This window comes from Cydia splendana, chromosome 7, assembly GCF_910591565.1.
Source record: "Cydia splendana chromosome 7, ilCydSple1.2, whole genome shotgun sequence".
Classification (NCBI taxonomy): Eukaryota; Metazoa; Arthropoda; class Insecta; order Lepidoptera; family Tortricidae; genus Cydia; species Cydia splendana.
In genome coordinates, this window is record NC_085966.1 from 3,540,660 (window position 1) to 3,568,427 (window position 27,768).

At 37.4% G+C, this 27,768-nt stretch overlaps 1 protein-coding gene across 1 annotated transcript in view; it reads left to right on the forward strand.

Annotated features, from left to right (window-relative positions):
- Positions 1 to 27,768, forward strand: part of LOC134792007 (acid sphingomyelinase-like phosphodiesterase 3a) — a 94,801-nt gene that overhangs the window by 59,489 nt on the left and 7,544 nt on the right. Inside the window, exons 3-6 of the mRNA XM_063763120.1 lie at positions 1,525 to 1,590; positions 11,376 to 11,526; positions 21,238 to 21,443; positions 22,532 to 22,698. Of these exons, the coding sequence (XP_063619190.1) occupies positions 1,525 to 1,590; positions 11,376 to 11,526; positions 21,238 to 21,443; positions 22,532 to 22,698 (590 nt within the window). The remainder of the gene's footprint in view (positions 1 to 1,524; positions 1,591 to 11,375; positions 11,527 to 21,237; positions 21,444 to 22,531; positions 22,699 to 27,768) is intronic.

The window sequence follows — 27,768 nt, forward strand, 5'->3', positions numbered from 1 at the left end:
TGAAATAATTATTGCAGGCATTGACCCACGATTATTGCAAATCAAAATAAATGTTGGCTACAATTCTGGCCCTCCACTTAAATTTCCTAAACTTTCTGCCCCCCATGAAGAAAGTTTGCCCACCACTGGTTTAAACAACTAATTGAAGTTGGTTTTTTTTTGCCAAATTTTGCCATTCAATACCAAATTTTATAAAATGAAATTTGAAGTTGTTTAGTAATAACGAATTTATAAAACATCTTAAAATATTTATGATATCTAGAGACCCTTATGAATTTCATAACCCTTCACAGTATTGTTGGTACAATTTAATCTCCTATTCAGATATACAAGGTTACCCCTAGCAAAAGCCACTTCTCAAGGCTCGCTGTACATTTTGACGAATAACATTGCCACGTAATTGAATTCACTTGGGTCGTATTTCAGCAGTTCGAACTTTAAGATACGTCAAATATTACGTCTAGATACTATATTGATTGTTTATTTATTTATTCACAAAACATAATACAAATAAGTTAAAACTAAGATGCGCCACAGAAACTTATAAAAGTTTATGCGTGGTGCAAATGCATCACTTCGCTCAGACTGCATGCTGAATGTTTATATGTCTTATTCATATGGTACTTATATACTAGACACAATAGGGAAAAATAAGGTATTAAGTAAACAGTTATCAGGTAACACCTGTTATCACACATTGTCAAAAGAATTAATATGTCAATATTAAAAGTGACGTTTCTTCAAATAAAAACGTCTCTTTTGACACTGACATATCTAATCCATATCGTATCTAGACGTAATATTTGACGTATGTATGTATGTATGTGACGTGTGTATTTTAAAGTTCGGACCGGGCCGTTTCTGTCCGTGTTGCAGTACCTCAAAAGTTTAGGTACTTGCTAAATATTGTCTAAGACATTGATGCTGGTCCCTTTAATAAGCTAGCAGTTTTATGCGCGAAACTATCCCTTTGTCAAATTTTTATTCAGACCTACCTAGAATCACAAATTGGGTAATATTTAGGCCTGCTCATTTGATTTATTATTTTCGTAACTGTTTATTATTTATTTCTTTTTATTACTCTTTTCTCAGTAGTAGTATTACCCCTAGTGCAAGTCACATTCGATAGCGTAGAGTGACGTACGCGTTTGCGTTCAGTCTCATTTTGTATGAGATTTTGGTTTCCAAAACGTCCCGCTTGGCGCGATGTTCAAATCCCATAGACAATGAGACTTATACAAATGCGTAGGTCACGTCACGGTATCGAATGAAATTTATTTTTATTTATTTAATAATCAAGTATATAATACAGAGTACCACCACTTTACAGAGTAATCCAATGCGCGATATGTATTACATAAAGGAAGGCAAAAATAAATAATTTACAGGTAACACTAGGGATTCTGGCATTTTTTCTCACTATAATTCTGGCATACTCGTATGTTTCAAAATAAACACACGGCGCCACAAATCCACCTGTGGCACATTATTTCCAATCCGCACTGACCGGACTTTTGTTCGCAGGGTACTTCTGGCACATCACAGATCTCCATTATGACCCGTTCCACAACTCCCTGGAGCTACATAGAGGTTTGTTTATATTATATATATATGCTTTTATTTATTGTCGTCTTGTGGTCGCGGTATGCGGAATATACAGGGTTTCCGTAAAACCAACGCCAAGGCTTAAGAATTTATAGAACAGCTGATGGGCTACAAGTTTAAGCAAATTTACCCTTAATGGAAATCTCTTTTTTATGAGATATCGGCACTTTTATAAGAATCTTGGTCATAAAAGGTATATAAAAGTACAAATATCTCAAAAACTATGAGATTTTCATCGAGTCGTTTTATGTAATATTTTCACATAATAATACAAATAAAACAAAAAATGAAAACTAAAAGGTCAATCGACAAGGCTTCACGCAGGTAGCTTAAATCAAAATGCTTTATTTATTTTATTTTAGGCTGACGTCTCAATAACAATCAGACCGCAGACGAAGCCATTCCCATCTTGAAATATAATGCCCTATTGTCCCGCAAATTCGACGAAATACCTAACATGCCAGCAATGTCACGAAACCTATCAATGAAGCCGCAGAAATGACAAATAAATTTAAATCACGTTGAAGACTGAGTAAAAGCTCGAAAAAACTGGCCAAGTGCGAGTCGTAGTCGCGTTTTAAGGGTTCCGTACTCCACACGGTGAAGGAAAACATCGTAAGGAAACATGCATACATCCGCGAAAAAATTCTAAGGTGTGTGTGAAGTCACCAATCCGCATTGGGCTAGCGTTGTGACTATAGCCCAAGTCCTCTCGCCAGTGAGTGGACGCCTGTGCCCAACAGTGGGCCCGATTCGGATTTTGAAATAGACATCTATTAGACATCTTTTAGACATCACCAAGATACGATAACGATATGTTTAAGATCTAACCTGTCAAATTTGACATTTGCGCGATTCTGGAGATACTGTTGAACGATTTCCACAGGATATGACTTAGAGATCCAATTCACATCTAATAGATATCTTACTCCATCTAACGTAAAAGTGACATTGGTTGCCCGAATTGCGCTGCAAAAGAGAACTATAGTTAATATCTAAACTATAACGTATCTAGAATGAATCTAGTACGTGTCGTCTCTTGTGAATATCTTGAAGTTCGAATACGGCAGAGTGGGACGTATATAGGCTGCATTATTCTTATAGTTCATCAAACAATAACAACACCACGTTTCACGTAAACTGTTGCGGCTGTCTCCCTAAAACTGCCTAACCGCATTTTAGTTCTTAAGTCCGACTCACACTTGACTGTATATTTCTAATGGGTTTCCTGAAGTCTTTAGGTAAGGGACTATTTTGTGTATTTATTTCGAAATTTTATACCCAGTACTTTCGGAGATAAAGAGGGTGAGAATGGTAATGGTACCAACTTTAAACTTAATTGAGGTACGGAACCTTAAAAATTACATTTTGTTACTATGACAATTGTAACACAATTGGTTTTCAGACCAAGATACATATGTACCTACCTGTTTTCTGGGGTGATTTTATACCTTTAGGGGAATAAAACCTTCCTTTTTAGAAGCGCTGGTGGCCTAGCGGTAAGAGCGTGCGACTTGCAATCCGGAGCTCGCGGGTTCAAACCCTGGCTCGTACCAATGAGTTTTTTTGAATTTACATACGAAATATCATTTGATATTTATCAGTCGCTTTTCGGTGAAGGAAAACATCGTGAGGAAACCGGACTAATCGCAATAAGGCCTAGTTTACTCTCTGGGTTGGAAGGTCTGCTGGCAGTCGCTTGCGTAAAAACTAGTGCCCACGCCAATTCCTGGGATTAGTTGCCAAGCGGACCCCAGGCTCCCATGAGCCGTGGCAAAATGCCGGGACAACGCGAGGAAGATGATGAGGGGAATAAAACCTTCACCCATGTTCATTATTATACTGTTAGTTAATAAATTAATTCATTTCACTAACTTGTTAAAATTGGAAACATTGTAAGTAGTAGGAAGTAATATAATTAACACGAATCCAGAATTCCCGTGGCATATCCCTATTAAATAGTATAATGATTAAAGTTATTAACCCCGTGTGGCACCGACTTTGCCGAACACTGGTTATACTATACCAGGGGTTGGCAAACCGCGGCTCTTTGGATATACGATTGCGGCTCTTTGGACATACGATTTAACTTCATGATACTAAAAAAATCACATATAGAGTTCTAAGACCACGGAAAACCATATTTTCGGCTGTATGAGAGATTTATAAAACTGGTGATTTCTACTGCGGTTTGCTCTTCTCAAAAGTTTTGAAGTGGACCATCTCGTAATCAGATAAGTTACGTTACCAACAGTGCCGCGTAGGGAATGCAAATCGGTTATTTTTTGTATGGAAATAACCGCGGTTTCGGTTAATAACCGATAATTTCCATACAAAAAATAACCGAAAATAACAGATTTGCATTCCCTAGTGCCGCGCTTAGGGGTCGTACAGAAATCATGTCATCATATTTGGCCTCTTTTTGACCCCCCCTCCCCCTTGGTGATATGTCGCAGCAAGTCTAATGTCGTTTCTACTGCATTGCGTATATGTTCAAGATGCTATGTCTCAAAAACAAGCAAGGTAAAACTCTGTTCATCACTTTTATACATACATATTATCATATGAATTCATTCGTTTTTGATGGCAATGGCGGATGATTGTGGAAAAACGTCTCATAGCTCCCTCAAATTGTGACAGTTCTAAAACTCCCGCTTTGAAAATAAATTACACGTGATATCTTCTCTGACCGGGGGGTCCTCCATCGTGATCAGTCGTGATATTTTTCTTACCCCCACCCCTAAACGATCACATGATTTCTGGACGACCCCTTACCATAAGAGTAGAAACTCATTTTGAAACGTCATTCAATTAATATACTTTGTTCTTGTACAGAGTTACTGCTCTTATCCTAAGCGCGGCAGAGTCTGTTTCCAAGGTTCTATATTCCCGGGACCAGGGTTATTTATTTAATGCTCAGTCCCAAGAGGGCAGTTAGGACGGCTGCTGGTCGCGCGCGGTATGATCTGCGAAATGACCAACATTACGTGGTTGAGTCGCTAGTTTGTAAAGTTTTTGATGATGTTTTACTTTAAGTACGATCTTTTGACGACGAATGCAACTACTTTTGTTTGGACATATTAAGACTAAGAACGGCCACAGTTAAAAGCTTATTCACTCTATAGAGTAAAGACCGTATCGTTAATTATGGGGACAACTTTACTTAACCGTTTTTTATTGGTATAATATTTTTATTTCAAAATTACACATGTGTTTAATTAGTGATTTAATAAGGTACACATTTCGTCCTGGGAGCTCGACGTAAAGCATATGGTTTGGACGAAATTTACCTAATCCTCTCGAGTAACAATAACGACTGCTATCAAATACTACAAGAAAAGGTCATGGCAGGATAAGCTAAGTGAATCTGCCCCCAGCGAGTTTTGACTTATATTTTTTTTCGATGATGTGGCTTTGTATTGGTAACAAGTATGCAAAATTTTAGCCCCCAAAAGTTTATAGTTTTAAAATAAAAAAAGAAATATGATCTTTTTTCAATATTATTTTCTAGCCAGCCGATTTTGACATGCGTCACGTATAATGTGCATATAGTAAAGACAATTATATAACACTTTAAACTCTCGCGTTTTGTACACATATTTAATTACACAAACGGGTCTACCGCGATATAATTTCATTGTTTTTACCTTTAATTCAACTTCTGGTGCAACTCAGCTGAAACGTCGGAATTAAAGGTAAAAACAATGAAATTATATCGCGGTAGACCCGTTTGTGTAATTAAATATGAAGACAATTATATGACATTGATTATAGGATATATTGCCATACAAAACAGAAAAAAAAATACAATTACTTTAAAAAAAAAAAAATTATTACTTTCACGTCTGCGACACCTCCAAATTTTTCGCCAAAGCTAGCCTCTTTAATATGTTACAAAATGAATGTGTTTACTTAATTTTATCTGTGGTAGAACAAGGTGTTTTTTTAATTGAATACATCACTCTACATTTTCTATACCCGCTCGTCAAAACTACTCGATTAAAAACTCTTTATAGAAACGTGCATGCTTATAATCAATCAATCAAAGCATTTATTTTCAGGCTACTATAATGCCCATAGATACATACCTTACAAACTAACATATATATACAATAATAAAAACTTAATAATGATGAACACTGGCCACACAGGTTTTATCTGTCCCTATACTTAACGATACGGTCTTTAGGTAACTAAACATTTTGTTTTTATTTTTGTTGACGACTGACCTGGACTAGTGGGTAGTGACCCTGCCTATGAAGCCGATGGTTGGGTTTGAATCCCGGTATGGGTATCTGTACACATACACCACAATTTATTTGTGTGATGAGCACAAATATTTGTACCTGAGTCATGGGTGTTTTCTATGTATTTAAGTATTTATATATAACTAGCTGTGCCCGCGGCTCCGCCCGCGTGTAATTCGGTCTGTGTCAGTAAGCGCCGTAAGCGGCTAATTTCTAATCCTAATTTCTCTCCCTCTCCCCTGGAGGCGGAACTTGAAGTAAAGTTGACATATGGATATGCTAGAGGACTGAAGTCCAGATAAAATATTTTACAATTAGGTACCACTAAATAAAACTACACTCCAAAGTCAAGAGTTTTATTCGCCCTTATTCAAATTTTACACGTGATTTAAACTTAGAGAATATAACCAAACGGAGTGGTCATTAACAGGCGTTCCCCTCTGTCGAAAATAGGCGGCCAATGGTCAACCGACGTTTATCTGACATGGCTATGTTTACGTTACGTAGGTACACATTTGATTTGCCCCTCCCCCGCAAAAAACGCCAGACTATTGTGTACCGAAAATTATAGACATGGCGTCTCCGTTGGTTATATTCTCTAAGGATTTAAACGACAGAGTAGTAGGTGTATATCGGACGATACAGTAAGGTATACGCGCGCGAGCGAAAGCGAAGCGGCCTGCCTGGCTAGAGCGCCACTTACCGGGTCTTCTTCAGACTCCTGAGGAAGACCACGTGCCCCTTGTAACCTCAATGCGTTGCGAAACTTTCGCGAATGATTCGATTTTTTTCGGGAAGGCATGGTAAATGCGTATAAAATGCGAGTCCCAAATCGTTTGACTCCGCAAACGAACAGTGCCGGATTAAGATAATAATATTTTGATGCCCTAAGTATTTCTTGACCATGGTGCCCCCTCTCCAAGATTACATTGAATTTTTTTGGTAAATTGAGTGACGTTCATTGCTGCATTTCAGCTGAGAATGGAAATCAGTCACATCATTTTATCACGAAAATTGACAGTGCCGCAGCAGTAACGTTGCAACAGAGTACCTAATGCTGGTGCAGTCGCCACCCGAATGTCATCTTTATCATAAACATCTTAGAATGTTATTGAAAACGCGAGCGAAGCGAGCGCGAAAATTTTTCGATAGAAAAAAACGCAATTTGATAGACAGTTGTAAATTTTTACTTTTAGTACGGAAATCAGTCACATCATTTTATCACGAAAATTGACAGTGCCGCAGCAGTAACGTTGTAACAGAATACCTAATGCTGCTGCAGTCGCCACCCGAATGTCACCTTTATCATATCTCAGAAAGTAATTGAAAACGCGAGCGAAGCGAGCGCGAAAATGTTTCGATATTAAAAAAACGCAATTTGATAGACAGTTGTACATTTTTACTTTTAGTACGGAAATCAGTCACATCATTTTATCACGAAAATTGACAGTGCCGCAGCAGTAACGTTGCAACAGAGTACCTAATGCTGCTGCAGTCGCCACCCGAATGTCACCTTTATCATATATTAGAAAGTTATTGAAAACGCGAGCGAAGCGAGCGCGAAAATGTTTCGATATAAAAAACGCAATTTGATAGACAGTTGTACATTTTTACTTTTAGTATGGATATCAGTCACATCATTTTATTACGAAAATTGACAGTGCTGCAGCAGTAACGTTGCAACAGAGTAATGCTGCCGCAGTCCCCACCCGAATGTCACCTTTATCATATCTTAGAAAGTTATTGAAAACGCGAGCGACAATTTTTCGATATAAAAAAACGCAATTTGATAGACAGTTGTACATTTTTACTTTTAGTGTGGAAATCAGTCACATCATTTTATCACGAAAATTGACAGTGCTGCAGCAGTAACGTTGCAACAGAGTACCTAATGCTGCTGCAGCCGCCTCCCGAATGTTCACCTTTATCATAAGCATCTTAGAATGTTATTGAAAACGCGAGCGAAGCGAGCGCGAATTTTTTTCGTAAATTTTTGGTGCCCCTTATAGTTCGTTTTTTTTAGCATTAGAAATAAGGTAAACAATCTCGATGTGTCTTTTAATTCAAAAACACATTTTAAAAATAATTTACGGCAAATATGTAACAATTATGAATCTAATACGATCGTTTATATTCTTCTGCTTTCATAAGTAACAGTTACTGATTTTTAAAAAGCGTTTTTCAATTAAAAGACATGTCAAGATCGCTTACCTTCTTTCAAGTTCTTTCTAATGCTAAAAAAAACGAACTATAGACATGGTGTCCTAAGCAATGCTTATTTTGCTTAAAAGGGTTAATCCGGCACTGCAAATGACAGAGGTCAATGTGTTTTTTTCAAAGGAGGCGATACGTATGAATATGGATTTGATATGGATGCGATATAATTACGATTAGGTATAATTCATGACGGAGAAAATAAATAATTTTATACAATTATACGCGTGTTGATTATATAAACACACATAGTGTTTATTTTACCACTACGTAACTATGTAAACCCATTTTTAGTTTTCTTGGTTACTTAATGTTTACTCAGCTAGCCCAAAAGATGGCACTGTGCAATGAGGGGCAATTAATTTACTGTCGTTTAATTTTGTTGTATTATTAAGTCAACACAATTATTCAAATAAATTTGTTGATATCCGTACGATTGATTGAAATTTTAGAAGAGGGGTCTTCTAAACTTAGAGTTAATTTGGCAAAATCCTTCCTCGGTGGCTTATTTATGTCACATCGTATTAAATTCAGCGCCACCTGTTAGTTTATCAGGGTACTCTATAGTGTTAAGGGGCAAACTTTTTTCAAATATGTGCATATTTGAAAAAAGTTTGCCCCTCCTTCCTAAGTAGCGCCATACGATTCAGGGGCAAACTTAAGTCAATCGATTATTGTGGCTACCCCCCCTTTTAGGGGTTGAATTTTTGTAGCCTATAACCTGGCCGGGGATTTTCTCGACAGATTAGTAAAGTTTTCATCAAAATCCGTTCAGCCGTTTTCACGTGATGCGCGTTCAAATAAACAGACAAACAGATAAACAGATAAACAGACAAACAGACAAAAATTCTAAAAACTGTTGGAACGTGTTCTGTTATCAATTCTAAGTATCCCCAGGCAACTTATTTTCAAATATCTTCCATGTACAGACTTTCGACCCTCTTCAGCTTTATTATATGTATAGATATATACCACAACACAAGCCTTCTTGAACTTACTGTGGAACTTAGTCACTATGTAAAAATGTCCTATGATATTTATTTATTCATTCTATTTATTTTAAAAGTGTAGGTAGACTACAGGTATACTATAAAGATGCTTTTATGTCTTTTTTTAATTACTTATTTTGTAACGTACTTATCTTTTTTACCACGGGTGTCATCAAATTTTGTCGTAAAACTCATATGAATAAACTATAAAATTACGGTTGAAACGAGGTTTACGCCTTTACAAACTTTACTACTGTCTAGGTCACTGGATGAAACCTTTAAGCACGGGGCCACAATTCCGTCACTGCTGTTAACTTTCTCTTTATTATGTACTTCCCCAGGAAACAGAGGCTAATTCTGATTAAAACGCTTGTAATGGTTTTGATCTTGTTATACTTTAAACTTGACACTTAATTTACGCGCACAAATAAGCGTGGACGAGATGCCTAATGACACCACTCCTGTCATATAGTGACTCTTGATCTTTTAGTGAAAGCCTTTGTTTTATCCTTTTGTGTAAAATACTGTGTCTTTTTCTTTAAGAAATAAATATAATATATCTAATCTAATCTAATCTATAAATCAGCATTACGCGCACACCAATAGGGAATATTACGCAAAACTCTGCGTAGGGGGCGCCACTGCCACTATTCATCACAATCTTGGGGTTTACCGCGAAACAACAAAATCGAAATTTCGTTACTAACCTCTCTATCACTCTTGCATATCCGAGCGATAAAGAGGCAGATAATTAAATTTAGTTTTTCGCGCTTCCCGGTAGGCCCTTGTTAACAAACCGCCTTGATGCATTAATGACATATTTTATTGTCTGTGAAAACTTGTCCAAAAACAGTTTAAGGCGCAGTACCTATGTATAAGTTACTGTATGGTTTACTAGCTAGCTTAGTGCTGCACTCTTGCGGCAGAACATTATAGTACCTAATATTAGCGTGAGCAAACGCCAAGGTCGTGTCATAACAAGATTAGAACCATTAGAACCATAACAAATTGTTAGTCAGAATCTATATCTGCCTTTATTACTAACTTCCCCTAGAGGGTTTTTATTACGACGTTGCTCTCACTACATTAGGTTGCCCTACGCATATTACTACTACTCACCAAGCACATAAGATTGTTCAAACTTTTTTTTTACATTAATTATCACTGGTCAGTTTCTTTGATTAATTTAGTCGCCTCGCCTGGTTGTAAGCAATAACTGACGCCCATGGACTTGCAGAACCAAACTTCCAGCAGAACCAAAGTAACCGATGTAGCTCTCCGAATCGCTAAACTTAAGTGGCAGTGGGCGGGGCACATTGCCCGTAGAACCGATGGCCATTGGGGCGGAAAGGTTCTCGAGTGGCGACCACGTACCGGAAGGCGCAGCGTGGGTAGACCCCCCACAAGGTGGACTGATGACCTGGTAAAGGTCGCGGGAGTCCGCTGGATGCGGATGGCGCAAGACTCTGGACTGTGGCACTCTTTGGGGGAGGCCTATATCCAGCAGTGGATGTCCTCTGACTGATATGATGATGATGATGGACTTGCAACTCCTTTGGTGTTGCAAGTGACCATGGGCAGGCCTTTAAGATTGGAGTATGCTTTCTTCTTGAATTTTAATTTGTAAATTGTCGATTTGTAATTTTAGCACAAAACTGATACAAAAACTGGATGATTGGATAGTGAATTTGCAAAGCATCTATCATTTTATCTATCATTCATCTAGCATATTAGTATCCTTAATTTAAACAGAGCTAAACAGTGTTTAACAATATAATTCCAATTGTCTTTATGTTAGTTTGATACCAAATACCAACCTCAGGGCTTTAGCCAAATTAACTGCTATCAAAGTTTGTAACTGGAAAGGAAACTACAAGTAACCTCTTAAGTGTTGGTTAAACACAAATCTAAAGTTCTAATTTATCTTTGTGCCTAGGCGGCCCGAATTAACGCCGTCAGTGGTCTAAGATCTATTAAACCAACTATAAATTTATGCTCCAGCATTCTTTGCTTATAAGAACAATAGAACAACATTTATTTAACTGCTTATGCATGGCAATTTTTCTGATTAGTACCTATCAGGATTTTTTATGCTAAGTGACTTCACTGTTAGAGAATGGCGAATCAACTTTTTAGTGTCCCTCGTTGCTATGGTTACGGTTAGTTGATCAGGAGAAAAACAACTCTTAAAATCCTGATTGGATTTTTTATTAAACATGCATTTTTGTGGTAGTTCTAAGCCATTTCCATAATGGGCCATCCATTTAGCATGTTCGAAAACAGTGATAAAACATTTCTTAACAGTATGTCTTCTCCTCAGGATGTAGACACCGGGGTAGCATGGAACACAACCACCGGAACGAGAGGCACAGAGACCACTCCTGCGATAGTTCCTGGAACCTGATACAGAGCGCGGCCGCGCTGATGGCGGCACGGCATCCCGACACCTTGGAGTTCGTGCTGTGGACTGGGTAAGAACAAAAATCAAGGAACTTTTTCAAACCTATTCTTCATTATGTAGTATCGGAGTAGCATGAAACACTTCCATTAAAACTAGGTGCTTAGAGACGACTCGTCCGATGGCTCTGGGTAGTAAGTTGTTCTAGCCCTGAATAAGAAGTCAAGGTGGCCTAAGCAACCTTGGTAAGTTGTTTATCCTCTAGAACCCTTCCAGACGCACTTTACTGCAATAGAAAATGCTGATTCCTTGTCTGAACAAGCAGCATGGTGGACCTGCTACTGAACAGTATGCATGTTACATATCGCTGCCACAATATTACAGGGTTCTATGTTACATTTTCAAGATAGTTGAATTCGACTTAATGTCACTATGCAAATTTCAGTTCGATAAAAGTGACTATCGTCTTGATGATTGGCGTCTGCGTCTGGTATCTCATGCACAGCTTTCACTTCACTTCACATGCGCCAATTGTCATGACCATATCAAAATCTTGAAAGTCGTATCAAAATGGAAACAAAACCGTAACAAGTGATTAAACCTGAATTGGACTTACAAAATTCTACTAAAACATAAGTAGAACTTTTACCAGTGCTATGAATAGGTATTTTTATACAGGGTGACTAAAAATAACTGCATTCCCGTTGCCAGGGAGGTTATGGGATTATACTGAGCATCTTTTACTATGGGTCCAACCGCGAAATCGCGAAAAAAATATTTGCTAATAGACATTTTTATGGACAGATTTTTAATTTTGGATACGATACTTGTAGATACAACGCAATGATAGGTTTCAAACCTAGATAGGTACATACTAACAAGTTGTCATAAACAACAGGTACCTACTACCTACCTAATCTACTAAGATTTCGAGATGTAAATGCGATAGCTATTGACTCACAAAAGTAGTTACAAACTCCTGATTGCTCTTGTCTCACTTCGCTAAGCAGACAAAGCCTAATTTGTAATACTAAAGCTTGTTTACTAAGCAAAGACACCAGCAATATTAGTTGTCTTAGTGTTCAAATGAAATATTTATTAACATCAGGCCAACTTTGGAGAATTAGACCAAACTCGGGACCTTATTAATCAAAGTTGTAGTGTCTTTGGAACTTGGTTCATTGTAAAGTGGTTATTATTTATAAAGGAGTAAGCCTCAATTTCGTAGTTGGGGAGCGGTTGAGCTAAATATTCAGAGTGAGGAGTAACTTTGAATGTGACCAGGTTGATGTTCCAGTCACTAGTACTAAGCCTCTGCTAGCTTAGACTAACCAGTATTAAGAACTCATTCTGATTGAATAATATATAGCGTAAGGGACACAAATCCTTCCACCGTGACCGCATTTTTCCCTTGCTTTCAACATCATCTGTGATGTGATGAATCTAGTAAGTGCTGCTCTCATCTTATGATTCCCTGCCTAACGATTCTGAACCAGGACGGAAAATACAAGTAGCACAGACGAGAGCCATGGAGCTTGAAGACCGAATAATGAATGTCGAGATCTGACGCCGCACTAAGGCGGGAGATATGTTGCCAGGCAGAGAGATGGTAGGGGAGCAAAACGTTGACGGATTGGTGAAATAAGCTGGCGTTCGTTGAGACTAGCCTGGGACCGGGAACACGAAGAGAGGCCGCAATAGTGACAGCATACTTAGCAGCGGACGACAGGAGGCTAAAATGATGATGATGATGTTGATGAACCAGAACGGATATGATGGTCGCACTATTTTACGTGACAGGGTAATAATGCAGCCCTTTTAATTGAGCGATATTAACTCGTGACGGGAGCTTTATGATAACTCCGTCCATCACACGCTAATGAAATGAAATTCTTTATTTCAGGCAACTAAAAAAATCCATGACACGCATTGTTGGGGAGGTTACCAACCAAGAAAATCATCCGAATGCGTCCTCCAACTCCTCCGGTTTGCAATAATCATCATCTTCATCTTCCTCGCGTTGTCTCGGCATTTTGCCACGGCTCATGGGAGCCTGGGGTCCGCTTGACAACTAATCCCCAGAATTGGCAATAGCCAGTCAAAATTTTGAACATTTCTCTAAGAAAATTTAAGATTCCTAACTGACCTTAGCTGTTACAAATCTCAAGGTCATATGACACTGGTTCTACTAAGAGCTGAATTCTCTCGCACTCGCTCAACAATAATACTTACATGGCCAGTTGGTTATTATGCATACGCTCCATGCACAGCCCGCCGTAAGGGAGATAGTAATTTCCTTTTGTACTCGGACAGAGGATCCTCTATAAGTACTTTAGCAGTAAATGTGGAAATTCTAATGAGATTATGGTACATGCAGATGCGATGTGAAACGTTTTGTGTTTTAGTAGTTTTTGGAATATTTAGGAACTAGGTACGTAACTAGTTTTTTGGTGGAAATAAGCAGAAAAGTTTGATAATGCGGCATAAAGGATGACTCACCCTAGACCGGGCCGACCGGGCCGTGTCCCGGGCCGGAGCTTCCGACACTTGCTTTTCTATGACAGATGACAGGTGATCACGTGACGCTTTCCATATAAAATGAAGCACCGGAAGCTCTAGCCCGGACACGGCTCGGTCTAACGTGAGTAATCCTTAAATCGATCCCAATCCTCAAGCTGACAAATTTTTGTGCTTGTAAATTGAAATATTCAGCTTAGCTTGCTGATTTCAATTATACGGTTTTTTTATGTACATACATTCGGAGGATTGTGGGTCACTTCTGGTGGATGAGATTAGCTCAGGACCGGGATAAGTGGCGTACTCGAAGAGAGGCCTATGCTCAGCAGTTGCCGATAAAAATGTTCATATGGTAACGATAATTATGTACCGTAAAACGGGGTGAGTAGGTTTCGCGGGGAGAGTTGGGTTATGAATGGGGAGAGAAGGTTTGAGAGGGGGGTGAGAAGGGATTTTAAGGCTACTGCTACAAAAATAATGTATTCCAATTTAAAATGGGGCTATAGTAATACGCATAATTAAAAAAAAACGATCCAACAATCTTCCAAACTCACCTTTGTATGAAAAACCCTCTCACCCCAAATACGAGGCACTACGGGGTGAGGTGGGTTTTCCTCTTTATCGTTAAAGTTATGAAATGGAACTACCCAAAATAAAATACAGACTAAAATACAAATGTCCGAACCACTTATTATATACACCATTCAGTTTTCACATGTAAAAATAAAATTTCATCGAGGTTTGAAAGTCAAATTTCACCCAACTCACCCCATTTTACGGTAGATACCTACATACTGTTTGATAAAAATAACTGTTTTATTACTAGCTGTTGATATCAGGCAGTAAATAGACTGAATAAAAATATATTGCTGTGGTATGCAGGGTACGACATACAATTGAAATTATCTAATTAAAAATTAGACATGTTTTTTTGTTTTTTTTTTCTATCGAGCCTGCCCTTAGAGTCTGCCCTTGCATAGTAACACATGTAATGATAACATACTCCCGAGCCGTTTACGTTATCCTAAAGATATTATATCATCCCCTCCGTCACAGCAAGCTATCGGGATAGGAGCACGTGCCAGCGAGAGGTTCTATTCTATTAATATTTCGGTCGTTAATTTATGGGCATACCTAATTTAGGGGCTGAGATAATAGAAGCCAAGAGATACGAGTACAAGCATACAGTTATGTGGGGCATTATTTGATGAGGGAATATAAATCTCAATCAAAATGGCAGTACAATTTTAGAAGATGGATTTTCAACATCCTCACAGTGTACAGTCGATGTCAAAGATATCTTTACATTTTTCGCTCCTACAGTTCCCGCTCTTGGGCATAATATAATGCAGTCGCTCTGGCCGAAATCGGTCAGAAGAAGAGAGAGAAGGTGCAAAAGTGTAAACATACTTTGACCTCGACTGTACCTATGTCAGGTCTTTTAAAAGTTTTGATCGTCTACTAGAATGTTTTTTATGCTAAAATTATGAAGTCTATTGAGCGTCGAGGAGGCTTCAACTTACAACATTGGATTTTAATTTTAATCATGCGAAAGGAAGGGGTAATTTTGTTTAAATAGATACGTATCTATTTGATTAGGTTTTCACATGGAAAACATGTTTTTTCTGCAGTTTTTCTCGAAAGCATGAAAAGCTTTATTTATTTTACGATTATTTACGTATGACCTATGACGTATTTACGATTATTATATACATTATATCAATATACTACGACAATAAAAGCGTAAATTTTTATTACATAAAATGGTTGTGTCTGCGTGGATCTAAAAGAAAGGCGAATCTCAAAATACTTCGTGTCTAAAGGCATTATTGCAACCTTATTCATGTATGAAAAAATCCCCACAATTTCCGCCATAATCACAAAAATACCGCTTTATGCCCATTCTCTCAAATCCAGGTAGAAACCTCATTTTCCCGCCGGACAAAGCCCGGAAAAATCCGGTGGCCGTCTCAGCCGGACGGTTCACGTATGCAGCTTAATCTTGCCCGCGTCCGGTTGCCGGAAATCAGAACGGCACGGAATTGAAAAATGTCAAGCCTCGAAACCCATTATAGCGATGTAAATGGTTTTATGTTTGGAATAAACGCAATACCTCTAATTTCCTGGATTCAATGTTTGGGGATTGAAATAACACTTAAGGCTGAATAAGGAAGGCTGAATGGAGGCGGTGAATAGTAATGTTTGAAGAGGTAAGTGTCTCCTAAGATTAACTCATACAGTCAGCTTCAGATATAGACGAAAAACAGTAGAAAGGAATTTAGTTCCGTTAACAGTGGTTACTTTGTTTCGTGTGGTAACCTTTATCATCGATTTTTGAGTAATAGGCACTTGTTTTTTTGCAGGCGAACTTAAGAATTTTATGATGTGGCTGGCGACCTTGACGGAAATAGTACATGATAAAAGTGTTTAGAAACCAACACCTTATTTTATAAATTGATGTTTAAGGTTACCTCACGAATCAAAGTAACGGGTAGTTTACGATTACTATAAAACCACCACCAGACTCAAACATATTGATATATTATAATATTATTTAAAAGTAGGTGACTCAAGTTATTTTAATAGAATTACGCGCCGCGCACAGAGAGGTCAGGGCTGGGAGGCTCGGTTGAAAATCCTGACCCGCGCCCGAACGCGAAGAACCCGCCGCCAAAAAGCCGCTCCCATACAATCGAAATTGCGCTCTCTTTTAAAGCGACATGCTTAAATTACATGAAACTTGGCATGAACACTGACGTAACATATACATATCTATGATAGTTAAATAGTTTTCGTCGTTAAAAAGAAAATAGAGCAATTATAAGTTTTGTATGTAAGACTTCTTCAAACTTCATTTATTCAGCAAATAAGCCACAAGGGCACTTTTACACGTCAACATAGATTTACATACAAGCAAAAATAATAATAACAATACATCGACAATTTTACAAAATACAACTGCAACTACCGAGTTAGCATATCGTTTTAAATTGAAAGCCTAAATTCGATTGTATGGCGGCGGCTAGCATCGAGTGACTCAAAACAGCCAAAACAAACTCCTGTACACTGAGAGAAAAGGATAACAAAAACATACTTAGAATTACAAAAATAAACTTAATCTGGGGACAAGGAGAGTCAACTAAGAGGAACAAATTGACTTTTGCAATTTCTATTATCTGTTTGTTGAAATTAGATTTGGGATTACTGAGCTGTTTGTAGAAATAAATAAACTTTACAGAAATAGTGAAACGTCTATAATTATTACTAAATTTCATTTTTTCCCCCAGTACAGAACTGTTTTTTAATTCCTGGTTTAGTTTACTAATGATTTTTCTCTCAGTGTACGGATATGATGGTCGTTCTTGTCTACGTGACAGCAGCGCGATGAAACGGTGTTCGTCACTTTCTATCCCGCGGTGTTAAAAAGTGACAGTTATTTTATCACGTGGATAAACTGGATAATCCATAATACGCCGGCTATTCAAGATTGACATGAGCTCCTGATAACACTCCTCGGTACGGAGTGAAACATGTCGAGCGTTTTTCGACTTAAAATACGTGAGTGACCCGTTCTTAATATATTTAATATTGACATGACATACCAACATAATGCAATAATCTAATCAATCATTGCTGAAAATTCATCAATTAATCTTTACTATTCACAGTCATATTTCTGCTAATTCTCAACCTCCGGCGTTTACGACCTTTCTTATTCTGATCAAATAACTTTAACAGTGATTTCATTAGTCATGCCTTATGAGCCTAATGTTATAAGAGCTTTTATTGTGATGGTAATGTTACGACACGCGACAAGTGTATTAGTGGCTGAGTGGCCTCGTGTGAAAGTTCAGGGTAATCTTTAGGGTGTAAGAATTGAGAATGGTTCAGACTTTGGCTAATATTGTATAAAAATATATTCCTCATCGTTTTTATGACGGCGTCCCGAAATATATATTATGGACGTTGTCTAGCGTGAGCCCTAATGTGGCTGGCCAGGCCGAACTTGCTCTTAAATACTCTACTCGTATTGCACGCGTGACAATAAAATTGGCCAGCTGATGATGAAATAATAACAAAATACAATTTACCAGTAACAATTGGTAGAATTATATTTCTTTTAAATTATGGTCTGCTCGCAAAGTTAAGTCATATTTAATTTATCATATTCAAAATCTTATAAATAATGACCTAAAACACATTATATTTACTTTTAGAAATTTATTGTCACTATTCACACAAATTCTTTACTAATTCTACTACACACGTATGTAGGGTTGCCAAAAATATCTCGAATTCCTTGCACAAAAACCCAAGTACCGTCGAGTAAGAGGAAAAAGTACAATTAGTATAAAAAGAAACTCGTAGAGACAACGCGCCGCCGGCTGAGTATCGGGTTCGTCACAATGGAATTATTTACTCCCTTCAAGATAGGGTTGCCAAAAATCCAACTAATTTTTATTGCAGTTTTTGACAAAAAAAATCACAGCTTACTATTCTTTTTCACGCCACTGTTCGGAAATGTGGCAATAGATGGTCTAAAACAAAGCTGGAAAGTAGGCAATAGCTGTACCACCTGAACCACCACTACTACAATGTTTCATTGTTATCATCATCTGTCATTGGTGACGGTTCGCTACAGCACTGAGTATCATTTAAAACATAAAATTCAAAAATAAAATTAGGTTATTTATAGGACCAATTACTTATTAAAAAAAAAAGTCAAAACCATTCAGGTCATTTTTTTTTAACAATTATCCATTCAGTTCACGCTTAAGGCGTTTTTTACTTTTGTAGCTGTTTGTGTTTTTTTTTAGCAAAAACGCTTCTAAGTTTAGAGTCGGTTTGAAGCAAATAACAGAAAAACGCCTCTTAAAAGTGATAAAAAAGTAAAAAAGGCGTAGTACTTATAGTTATTCAATTTTTTTTTTCATTTCCTCGTAGTAGTCGTGCAAAGCACTATGTAATGCCTCAGCCGGAAACGCTAAAGATGGACTCGTATTATTTGAGGGCCTCCACTAACGTGTCGACCCTCAAACGCACTCGTCCATCTTTTAGCGGCTTTCCGTCCTCTCCTACAATGTACTATTGTTTTCATAAATACTTGATCCATGAATAAACTCTTCTTGAGTCGTCTAACTTCTAACAAAGCAATACTCAATGCGACTATGTTGTTTTATCATAGAGTTCCTATTTCTTGCAAAAAAAGTAGATAGCTACAAGCCTAGCTATCATAATATATATACATACATAATATATATAATATATAACATATATACCACCTACCACTCATTAGATTTAGCTTGTCTAATATACTTACTAACAGAGTTCCTAAATCTTTCAACGTAGTAACGTTTTGAACTATGGTTTTTAAATACAGCCTACACTTTTAAATTCATATTTTTAGACGAAAATAGTTAAAAGCAACCTATTTGTATAAAAACAACCCATTTTTGCTAAACTACACTAACAAGCAAGTTTTTTTTCCCATACTTTCGCATAAAAAGTATCTAGTTTCAACTGTGTTCATTTATTATAATATTAAAATCTGTTCCGTTTTTAAATTAATTACGTAACAAAAATCCTAACATTCAAAAAACTAAAATTTTAGTATATTTTTCCTTGGAATTGGTAATCAGCAATCCAAGGATGTGGGCTCGAGTCCCACGTTGGCCAGAGTTGATCATCGTTGATTTTTTCATTGTGATTGACATCTCGCTGCCCCAATATTACAGGGTTCTATGATACATTTTCAAGATACTTGAAATTCGACTTAATGGCACTATGACAATGTTCAAATTTCAGCTCGATAAAAGTGAAACATAGAACCCTGTAATATTGGGGCAGCGATCTGTTTTTACAATTTATAGATTCAAAAAACTACATATCGTAATATAAATAGTATTCGGGACGGCTTCATCATTTCACATAGAAATTTCAACACGTGTTTCTAATATCTTTATCCCACACTCGTCATTGTCAACCCTACTTGGAGATAAAGTACGTAACCTTTCCTGCAAATAAACCAATTATATAACAAAAGGAAGCTTCAATCGATGAGGCGTGCTGATTGGGACGACAGTATGCATTAGTGGAGTACGTATTTATTGTTTATCGTGGGTATCTTTATAGAGCAATCTCTCGTTTAGCGTTTATCTCGATATCCTTTGCCAGAGCTAAGTCGGAGTCTAAGATATTTTTATGAAGCGATATTTTGTTTTATTATCTACTTATGCTGCGTCGGATATTTTCGGCCGACTGCCGTATTCGAAGTTCAAGATATTCACAAGAGACGACACGTACTCATCCATTCTAGATACGTTATAGTTTAGATATCAACTAGTTCTCTTTTGCAGCGCAATTCGGGCAACCAATGTCACTTTTACGTTAGATAGAGTAAGATATCTATTAGATGTGAATTGGATCTCTAAGTCATATCCTGTGGAAATCGTTCAACAGTATCTCCAGAGTCGCGCAAATATCAAATTTGATAGGTTAGATCTTAAACATATCGTTATCGTATCTTGGTGATGTCTAAAAGATGTCTAATAGATGTCTATTTCAAAATCCGAATCGGGCCCCTAGAGTATTTTGTGAAACGATATTTAATTTTACGGACTCCTTTGTTTGACATAATTATTAAAAGTCATGATATTGTAATGATTGTCAGATTATCATTAGTCATAATTCTGGAACCGTTAACTTTTCAGGATTATCGTTAGGTTATCCTTTGGATATGGTAGATTTGGTCAGGTTTGTTTTATGACAATCCTGAAAAATTACGCGTTTCTCAGAAAAACCAAATTATGACTAACGAAAATGCGGACAAACAATACATTATGACTTAAAACTTTATGGGAAACAATAGAGACCCTTAATTTTATTATCTACTTACTTACTTTTTAATATCAACTTTGGCTGCACTACCTACTTTGAGATATCACAAAAATATGAACATAATTAAATACTTTGTGTGCTATTGTTAAACTAAATAGCAAATATGACAGTATTTGAGAGTTATGTATACACAAAATTGGGTTATTTCAGTTCACATTTTACCAAAATCTTGTCTGATGGTCAGTTAGTCGATTTTTAAATTGTTTACAAGTTATATGTATTAAAAAAATATACATATATACCTATTCGAAAATACATTTTCTTAGTAAGCCACAGAAATGACGAGTTCACTTTTATCAAAATCACAACTTCTTAGAATTTCTCTTTAATTCAATTCAATACGACATTTTAATCATCCTTTTCTTTCCAGTGACATCCTCTCATCATCCATGGAGCATCTAAAAGAGGAATACAAGCTAGAAGCGGTCCGGAACGTGACAGATATCCTGAGTCGCACGTTCAGCAGCCAGTTTGTCTTCCCGGCGCTGGGTCACAACGACCCCCCACCGTCGAGGAAGCTGGTAGACATGTGGATGCAATGGCTGCCTACTGAAGCGTTACAGACCTTTGAAACTGGTAACTTACTTAAATAATCGCTTATGTAACCATACTGTTCTACCTTAGGGATGGCCAGGGGGCGCCATAAGCCTTCAGTAAGAAGTGCATATACTTGGAAAAATTCGACCTATGCCGCACCTGCCGCGATAGCAGATTACGCTAGTTCGATTCCAGTCTGGGCCACTGGAGGCCTTGGTCACTTTTTCTTAGTATATGACATTTATTTCCGCTTATGTAATGTGTAAAAGCGGAACAATGCGACAGAATGCTTTTTATCACCGCAAGGCTAGCGTCGGCAGGTGTGTACACCTTTAGTGCCTAAATAGTCGCGCACTCTGCGGTTCAAGGGGAATTTCCTCCCGTGGACGCTCCAGCTGTGGAATTAGCTCCATGCCAACGTTTTCTAGAGAGGCGTCTTTTTACTGCTTTAAAGGCCAGAATATATCCAAGAGTGAACTCTTCTCCTTGACGCTCAATTGGCCGAATGATAACAAGGTACTTGTTAAGATGAAATGCAAACAGGTTGCCAAAAAATATGTTGTTCCTTATAAAATGACTATTATTTTAAGTTTCTTGCCACTTCAGAGTGACAATTAATGAATGTAAAGGCAAGATCATTTTCATCATCAATTCAGAATATCGCTCTATTACTACCAATTAGCGAAGATTTAATAAATATACCTAATAACAGTCTTAATACCTAATACGCCTACTGTTAATCACTAGATTTTTAATGCAAAATGCCTGTGTTATTAACATGCCATGTTTCTGGCGTTAATAATAACTTTAAAATATGAAAATGTTGCCAGTTAATTGGCAATATAAATTAACGAACTAAATTATGTGGCAAGCATGAACAACAAACAGTTATTTCTAGTTTACTACTTCTTAACATGATATCATGTGGTGTTTGATCAAAGCCGGTGTAGCTTTATTTGACGTTTATAAGCGCATTGTAATATGCATATATAGATGGGATGCATATTTTATAAACGTCGGGATATAGTATGAATTCAATATACGCGATATAATCCGTTTCAATAGTTTTATTTCATGAGTAACTATCGCGGTAACCAAAGACAATATTAAAGTCTTATTTGCTTCAGGTGGCTACTACACAATAGAGCAGTCGCACAGTAAGCTGCGGATTGTGGTGCTAAACAGCGTGCTATGGGCTGGTGGGGCCGCTCGAACTGACGGGCCGCACCGGGGCAGAGCGCAGTGGGAATGGTTAGAGCAAGTGCTTAGCAAGGCTAGGAGGAAAAGTGAGATGGTAAGTTAATTTACTTACTACTGTGGCGCGACGACCCGAAGTGGATCATGACCTCCGATACCAAAGACCGTCATGCTTCTCTGTCCAAAGCTGTTTCTGTCCAATCGATGAGGCCGAGTTAACGTGACCATTGTCCGTTTTCCCTAGCCAGGTTTAGTGTCCCACTGCTGGGCAAAGGCCTCTCCCTTTAATCTCCACGACTCCCGATCTAGCGTTCTTATTCGTTATTATATTATTAAATGGTTGGAGGAAAACTGAGATGGTAAGTTACCTTAGTTCGTTAGTTTTAGCACATTCGTGGACAGTCCGTCGAGAGACGTAAATGGAGAGCCGCGTGATATGGCACCACGTCTGTAGTCGATGGTTATTACTTTGACAAAACCGCAACCCCGTCCACAGACGCTGAGTTTTCATAAGATGATAATGAAATCAAGTATCTTGTGCCGTTTTAGGCACATTACACGTCTCTGTATTGTCACAGCAAACTCTTCAGAGTTACAAACTGATGTACAGTTCTATCTGATGTACCTTTACTCCTCTATTTCGTACAATAAAGTGTTTACTTACTTACAAATTTACCAACTTTATATATCACCAGTAAAAGGTCATGAGTGTCATGGCAGGCCCCTTCAATATATACATATGTAATCACGCCCAATGTTTTCAATAAAGAACGCTTTATTTTCTTGCCTAGGAAAAAAAACATAAGCGGCCACAATTGAGAACATTGCAAAGAACCCTAAATTTCCTTATAAAAGCTTGGTTTCACTCTGCCAACCTAACTCAGATATTCGGGCTATTTACTTTTGTAAGCCTACAAAAATTATTTTAGTAGGTATTTATCTTTTGACCTTTGAGTTATCTTTATTGTACGCAAGTCGAGACGAAATATTTTAGACGTGCCGCATCAGTCATGGCCCCAAGGGTCTGAAATAATGTGTGAATAGCGTGAAAATATATCAGACGCTAGTTGCTATATGTAGAGACTTTGTCCTAGAATATCAAATTCGCCCTCATGTATTGACATGGGTTAGGTTAGGTTTGTTTATAATCTTACCGTCAGTATATATTACTGCCGCACTTAGCATAAGAGATTATTAACTTTATAGATTAGATTAACTCATTTTTAAATGTCGTTCAATTTTATACAATTTATTAAATGTTCAAATACAAATACAAATGCGTTTATTTCATTACTTTTTACATAAGTTCTTAGGTACCTATAGTATAAGGGTTAGGTAGGTAATTAGTCCAATCTATTATATTCTAAAATTTAAAGAGATTTCAAAATGAGATACTGCTTTTATGCTAAGCGCTGCAGAATTTAACTAGCGCGATTTTAAACTAACGAGTGTTTACAATTTTACGGTGTCAAATACATTATAATGGTAATTAGATGCAAAAAAATAGCATATTTGGATTAGGATTTGTGTGTGATATGTTAATACAAAAGATTCGTCTATTTTGCTCTAAGATTTATAGAAACATTTGCTAAGTAATTTCATACCAATCTGGGGGCACGGCCGTGCCCCCGCCAAGACGAGACAAAGGGCAAAAGGCAGTGCATATCTTTTCTCGGCACGTTTCGTCGTATTTTCGAACCCTCGTAGTTTCGGCTTGGATGATGCTAGAGGGCTGAAATTTTTATTATACCATGGCGTTAGTAAACTTATCAAAAACACCAAGTTTTATTAGGCTACCTATTATACTTAAAATTTTATAGATTCTTTAATTTTCACCGTCCGAACCCTATGAAATTCGTGTCATAGAAAATACAGACTACTTCCTGAAGACCTAGAAGGCTGAAATTTGGCATGTAATGATAGGTCTGTATGCTAACACATATGGTGATGAGAAATCTGTAACTTTCGCCCTGCAACCCCTTGAAATGGGGGTACCTAAAATTTGCCGTAAACCTGAAAACATTGGTTCCTGAAGTACTAGAATCGTGAAATTTTGTGTGGGAGCAGTGATCGGAGTGCTAATAAAGAAAACACAATAAAAAAAACCAAAAAGTTTTCGAAGTTCAGATTTGAACCAGCTTCACGTAAACCAGCCAAGTAGCGCCCTCTATATTGGCACTGTTTCTTGTCGTAAACTTTTCAAAACCTTACTTCCTCTACAAAGCGAATTTGAAATAGAGGCGGATTGTCATAGTGAATTTACTGCCATCTTTCGACAGATGTTTAAAACTTTTAGAACGCCATTTAACTTTGATCCTTGTTCTTTCACTGATATGTGTTAAATTTGTTAAATATCAAAAAGTGTCACCAAGATGATGATCGCTCGAAAATAATACCTTGTACAGGAGAACAGCCGGAGACAAGAAAATATTTTTGCCGAACTGAAACGGTTACGCTTAGCTCGCACTTCGCACTCGCTTGGTCGATACAGAATAGTACAAATTTTAATTTTAAAAATAACCGGCCAAGTGCAAGTCGGACTCGCCGCGCTCTAAGGGTTCCGTACCATTACGCAAAAAAAGGTAAAAAAATACGTTTGTTGTATGGGAGCCCCACTTAAATATTTATTATATTCTGTCTTTAGTACCTATTTGTTGTTATAGCGGCAACAGAAATACATCATCTGTGAAAAAATTGAAAATTTCAACTGTTATTACGGTTCATGAAATACAGCCTGGTGACAGACAGACGGACGGACGGATGGACGGACGGACGGACGGACGGACAGACAGACGGACAGACGGACAGCGGAGTCTTAGTTAGAGGGGTCCCGTTTTTACTCTTTGGGTACGGAACCCTGAAAATGTCTAATGATATCGAAACCGCTACTTCTTTAGGCGCTGATCTAAATACAATGACTCCGTCATTTTGTAAATTTTCCATAAACTGAATCAAAAAACACGAGAACACAAAAATAATCGTGAATCATTTTTTTAAATTTCTAGAAACATACAATTTGTAATACATACAATAGGGAGTATTGCTGCAATGTTCTGCCGCCAGAGTGCAGCACTAGTGCACCTACTAAACCATAAAGTAACTTATACATACTAGGCCTTAAACAGTTTTTTACAAGTTTTCACTATGACATTGATGCATCAAGGCGGTTTGTTTACAGGTGGCCTACCGTGAAATTTCGTTATATATGCCTCTCTATCAATCGAATAAGCAAGACTGATAGAGAGGCAGAAACCGAATTTTCAACTGCCGTGTTTCATGGTAGGCCATGTGATTGAGTTAGTGACGCAGAGTTTTGCGTAATATTCCCTATTGTCGTTTCTCATATCGCTAAAGCACGCGGTACGAGCAAGGTACGAGGCATGCCGTGGTACGGGGACGGGCTAGAAAACTGAGACAACTATCACAAAATTATTGTCGTCCTTTATCATTGCGTTCATGTATGGAGGTTCTAATACAGTAATTAAAGAGTTTTTTGTAAACTGTGACATGACAATTTCAAAAGTCATCAACACGTCGGGTTGTCAAAACAAACCAAAAAATTTGCAAAACTGGTATTAGATTTTCTTTAAAATGGGTTACGATATTCGAGAGTTGTTAATACACGTGGAACTGCAGCTCAAGGCTTAAGGCTTTATCGGAAACACTTCCCAAATTGACGAAATCCACCGGCTTTTCAGTGAGAATAGGCCAATCGCCCCTGGTCAGCCTGAAAGGGCCATGCACGGGACCGTGCCAGTGCAAGTTGAGGAAAGGTTTCTCGAGCACTTTAGACAGGTACCAAACCAACGTCAAGTACCTACTCGTATTATGTGGAGATGTATTATTTTATTAAAATGTGGGGTTTGTATTGAAGTTTAATTTAGTTGGTAATAAAGTCGAATTTAAACTGTTGTGAGACATTTACTAACATTGAATAATTTTACGGTTTAGACTCACTTGTTTTAAGTCACTCGGCCGACATATTTCGCGATGTGTAGTAGTAGTCAACTGTATAATTTATATAGGCCCTACATAGAGGGCGCTAGCAATACGTAACTTTTATAAAAACCTGAATGTTAAAATCTTTTAAAATTATTCCCGTTTATATGACCCTGTCCGTAGGTTCTATAAACGAATATGTCATTTCTAACTGGTATATCACCTCTTACAAAAATGAATGAAATCCCACCAAAAACATTTCATGTAAAGTGTTGCCAAGACTAGGCGCATAAAGCTTTTACACTAAAAAGTTATCAGATCCCGTAGTAGGTACCAAGACTTTTACTCTGTAAGTCCTAACTTTATAAGCTCTAAATGTATAAAGCCAACATCTTGGTCAAACAGTACGGCTTGGCCGTTTCGTTGCAGTCACATAAACACTCCCTGGGTGGACTTTTTGCACAAAGTAGTAACACAGGTCTTACAAATTCTGAAAGTGTTCATAAATTTGGCAGCAACGAAACGGCCAAGCCGTACTGTTTGACCAAGATGTTGGCTTTATACATTTAGAGCTTATAAAGTTAGGACTTACAGAGTAAAAGTCTTGGTACCTACTACGGGATCTGATAACTTTTTAGTGTAAAAGCTTTATGCGCCTAGTCTTGGCAACACTTTACATGAAATGTTTTTGGTGGGATATACCTAACCCATTAGTGAAACTATGTGTACTCATCTGACGAGAAAAAATCAGTAAAGCGCATTCAATGAAACAAGAATAAATCTCGTTTTTTCTTCGCAGTCGCCCCCATTTTAGTGTGCAGCGAGACACCAGAAGAGTTAATGGCTTCTACATTTTTTAAAGGCAGTGTATTTCCTTTTAAAAATACTCCCCCATTTCTGTCGTTTACATTAACTTGAATGCTTTCTTTATTATAGTGAAGAGAGTGATTTTGCAAGTGTTTATATGTATATCAATTTAATATCTCGTCTTTGACATGTAAAGTGAAAAATGTATGCCAATTTAGTTACAAAAAGACGGGATACAGGAATGTTTCACATTTTATTTTCAATTTGTTTTACGATATAAAAGCTATTGAATTATGTTTTATGATATTTTATTAGTTGTGAATAAAGTTATCTTGTTTATTGAATCTAGTTTATCCTCTGGTGTGCTATAAATTTGTTTCTGAATAGCTATTCAATCAGGACTAAATGATATATCATAATA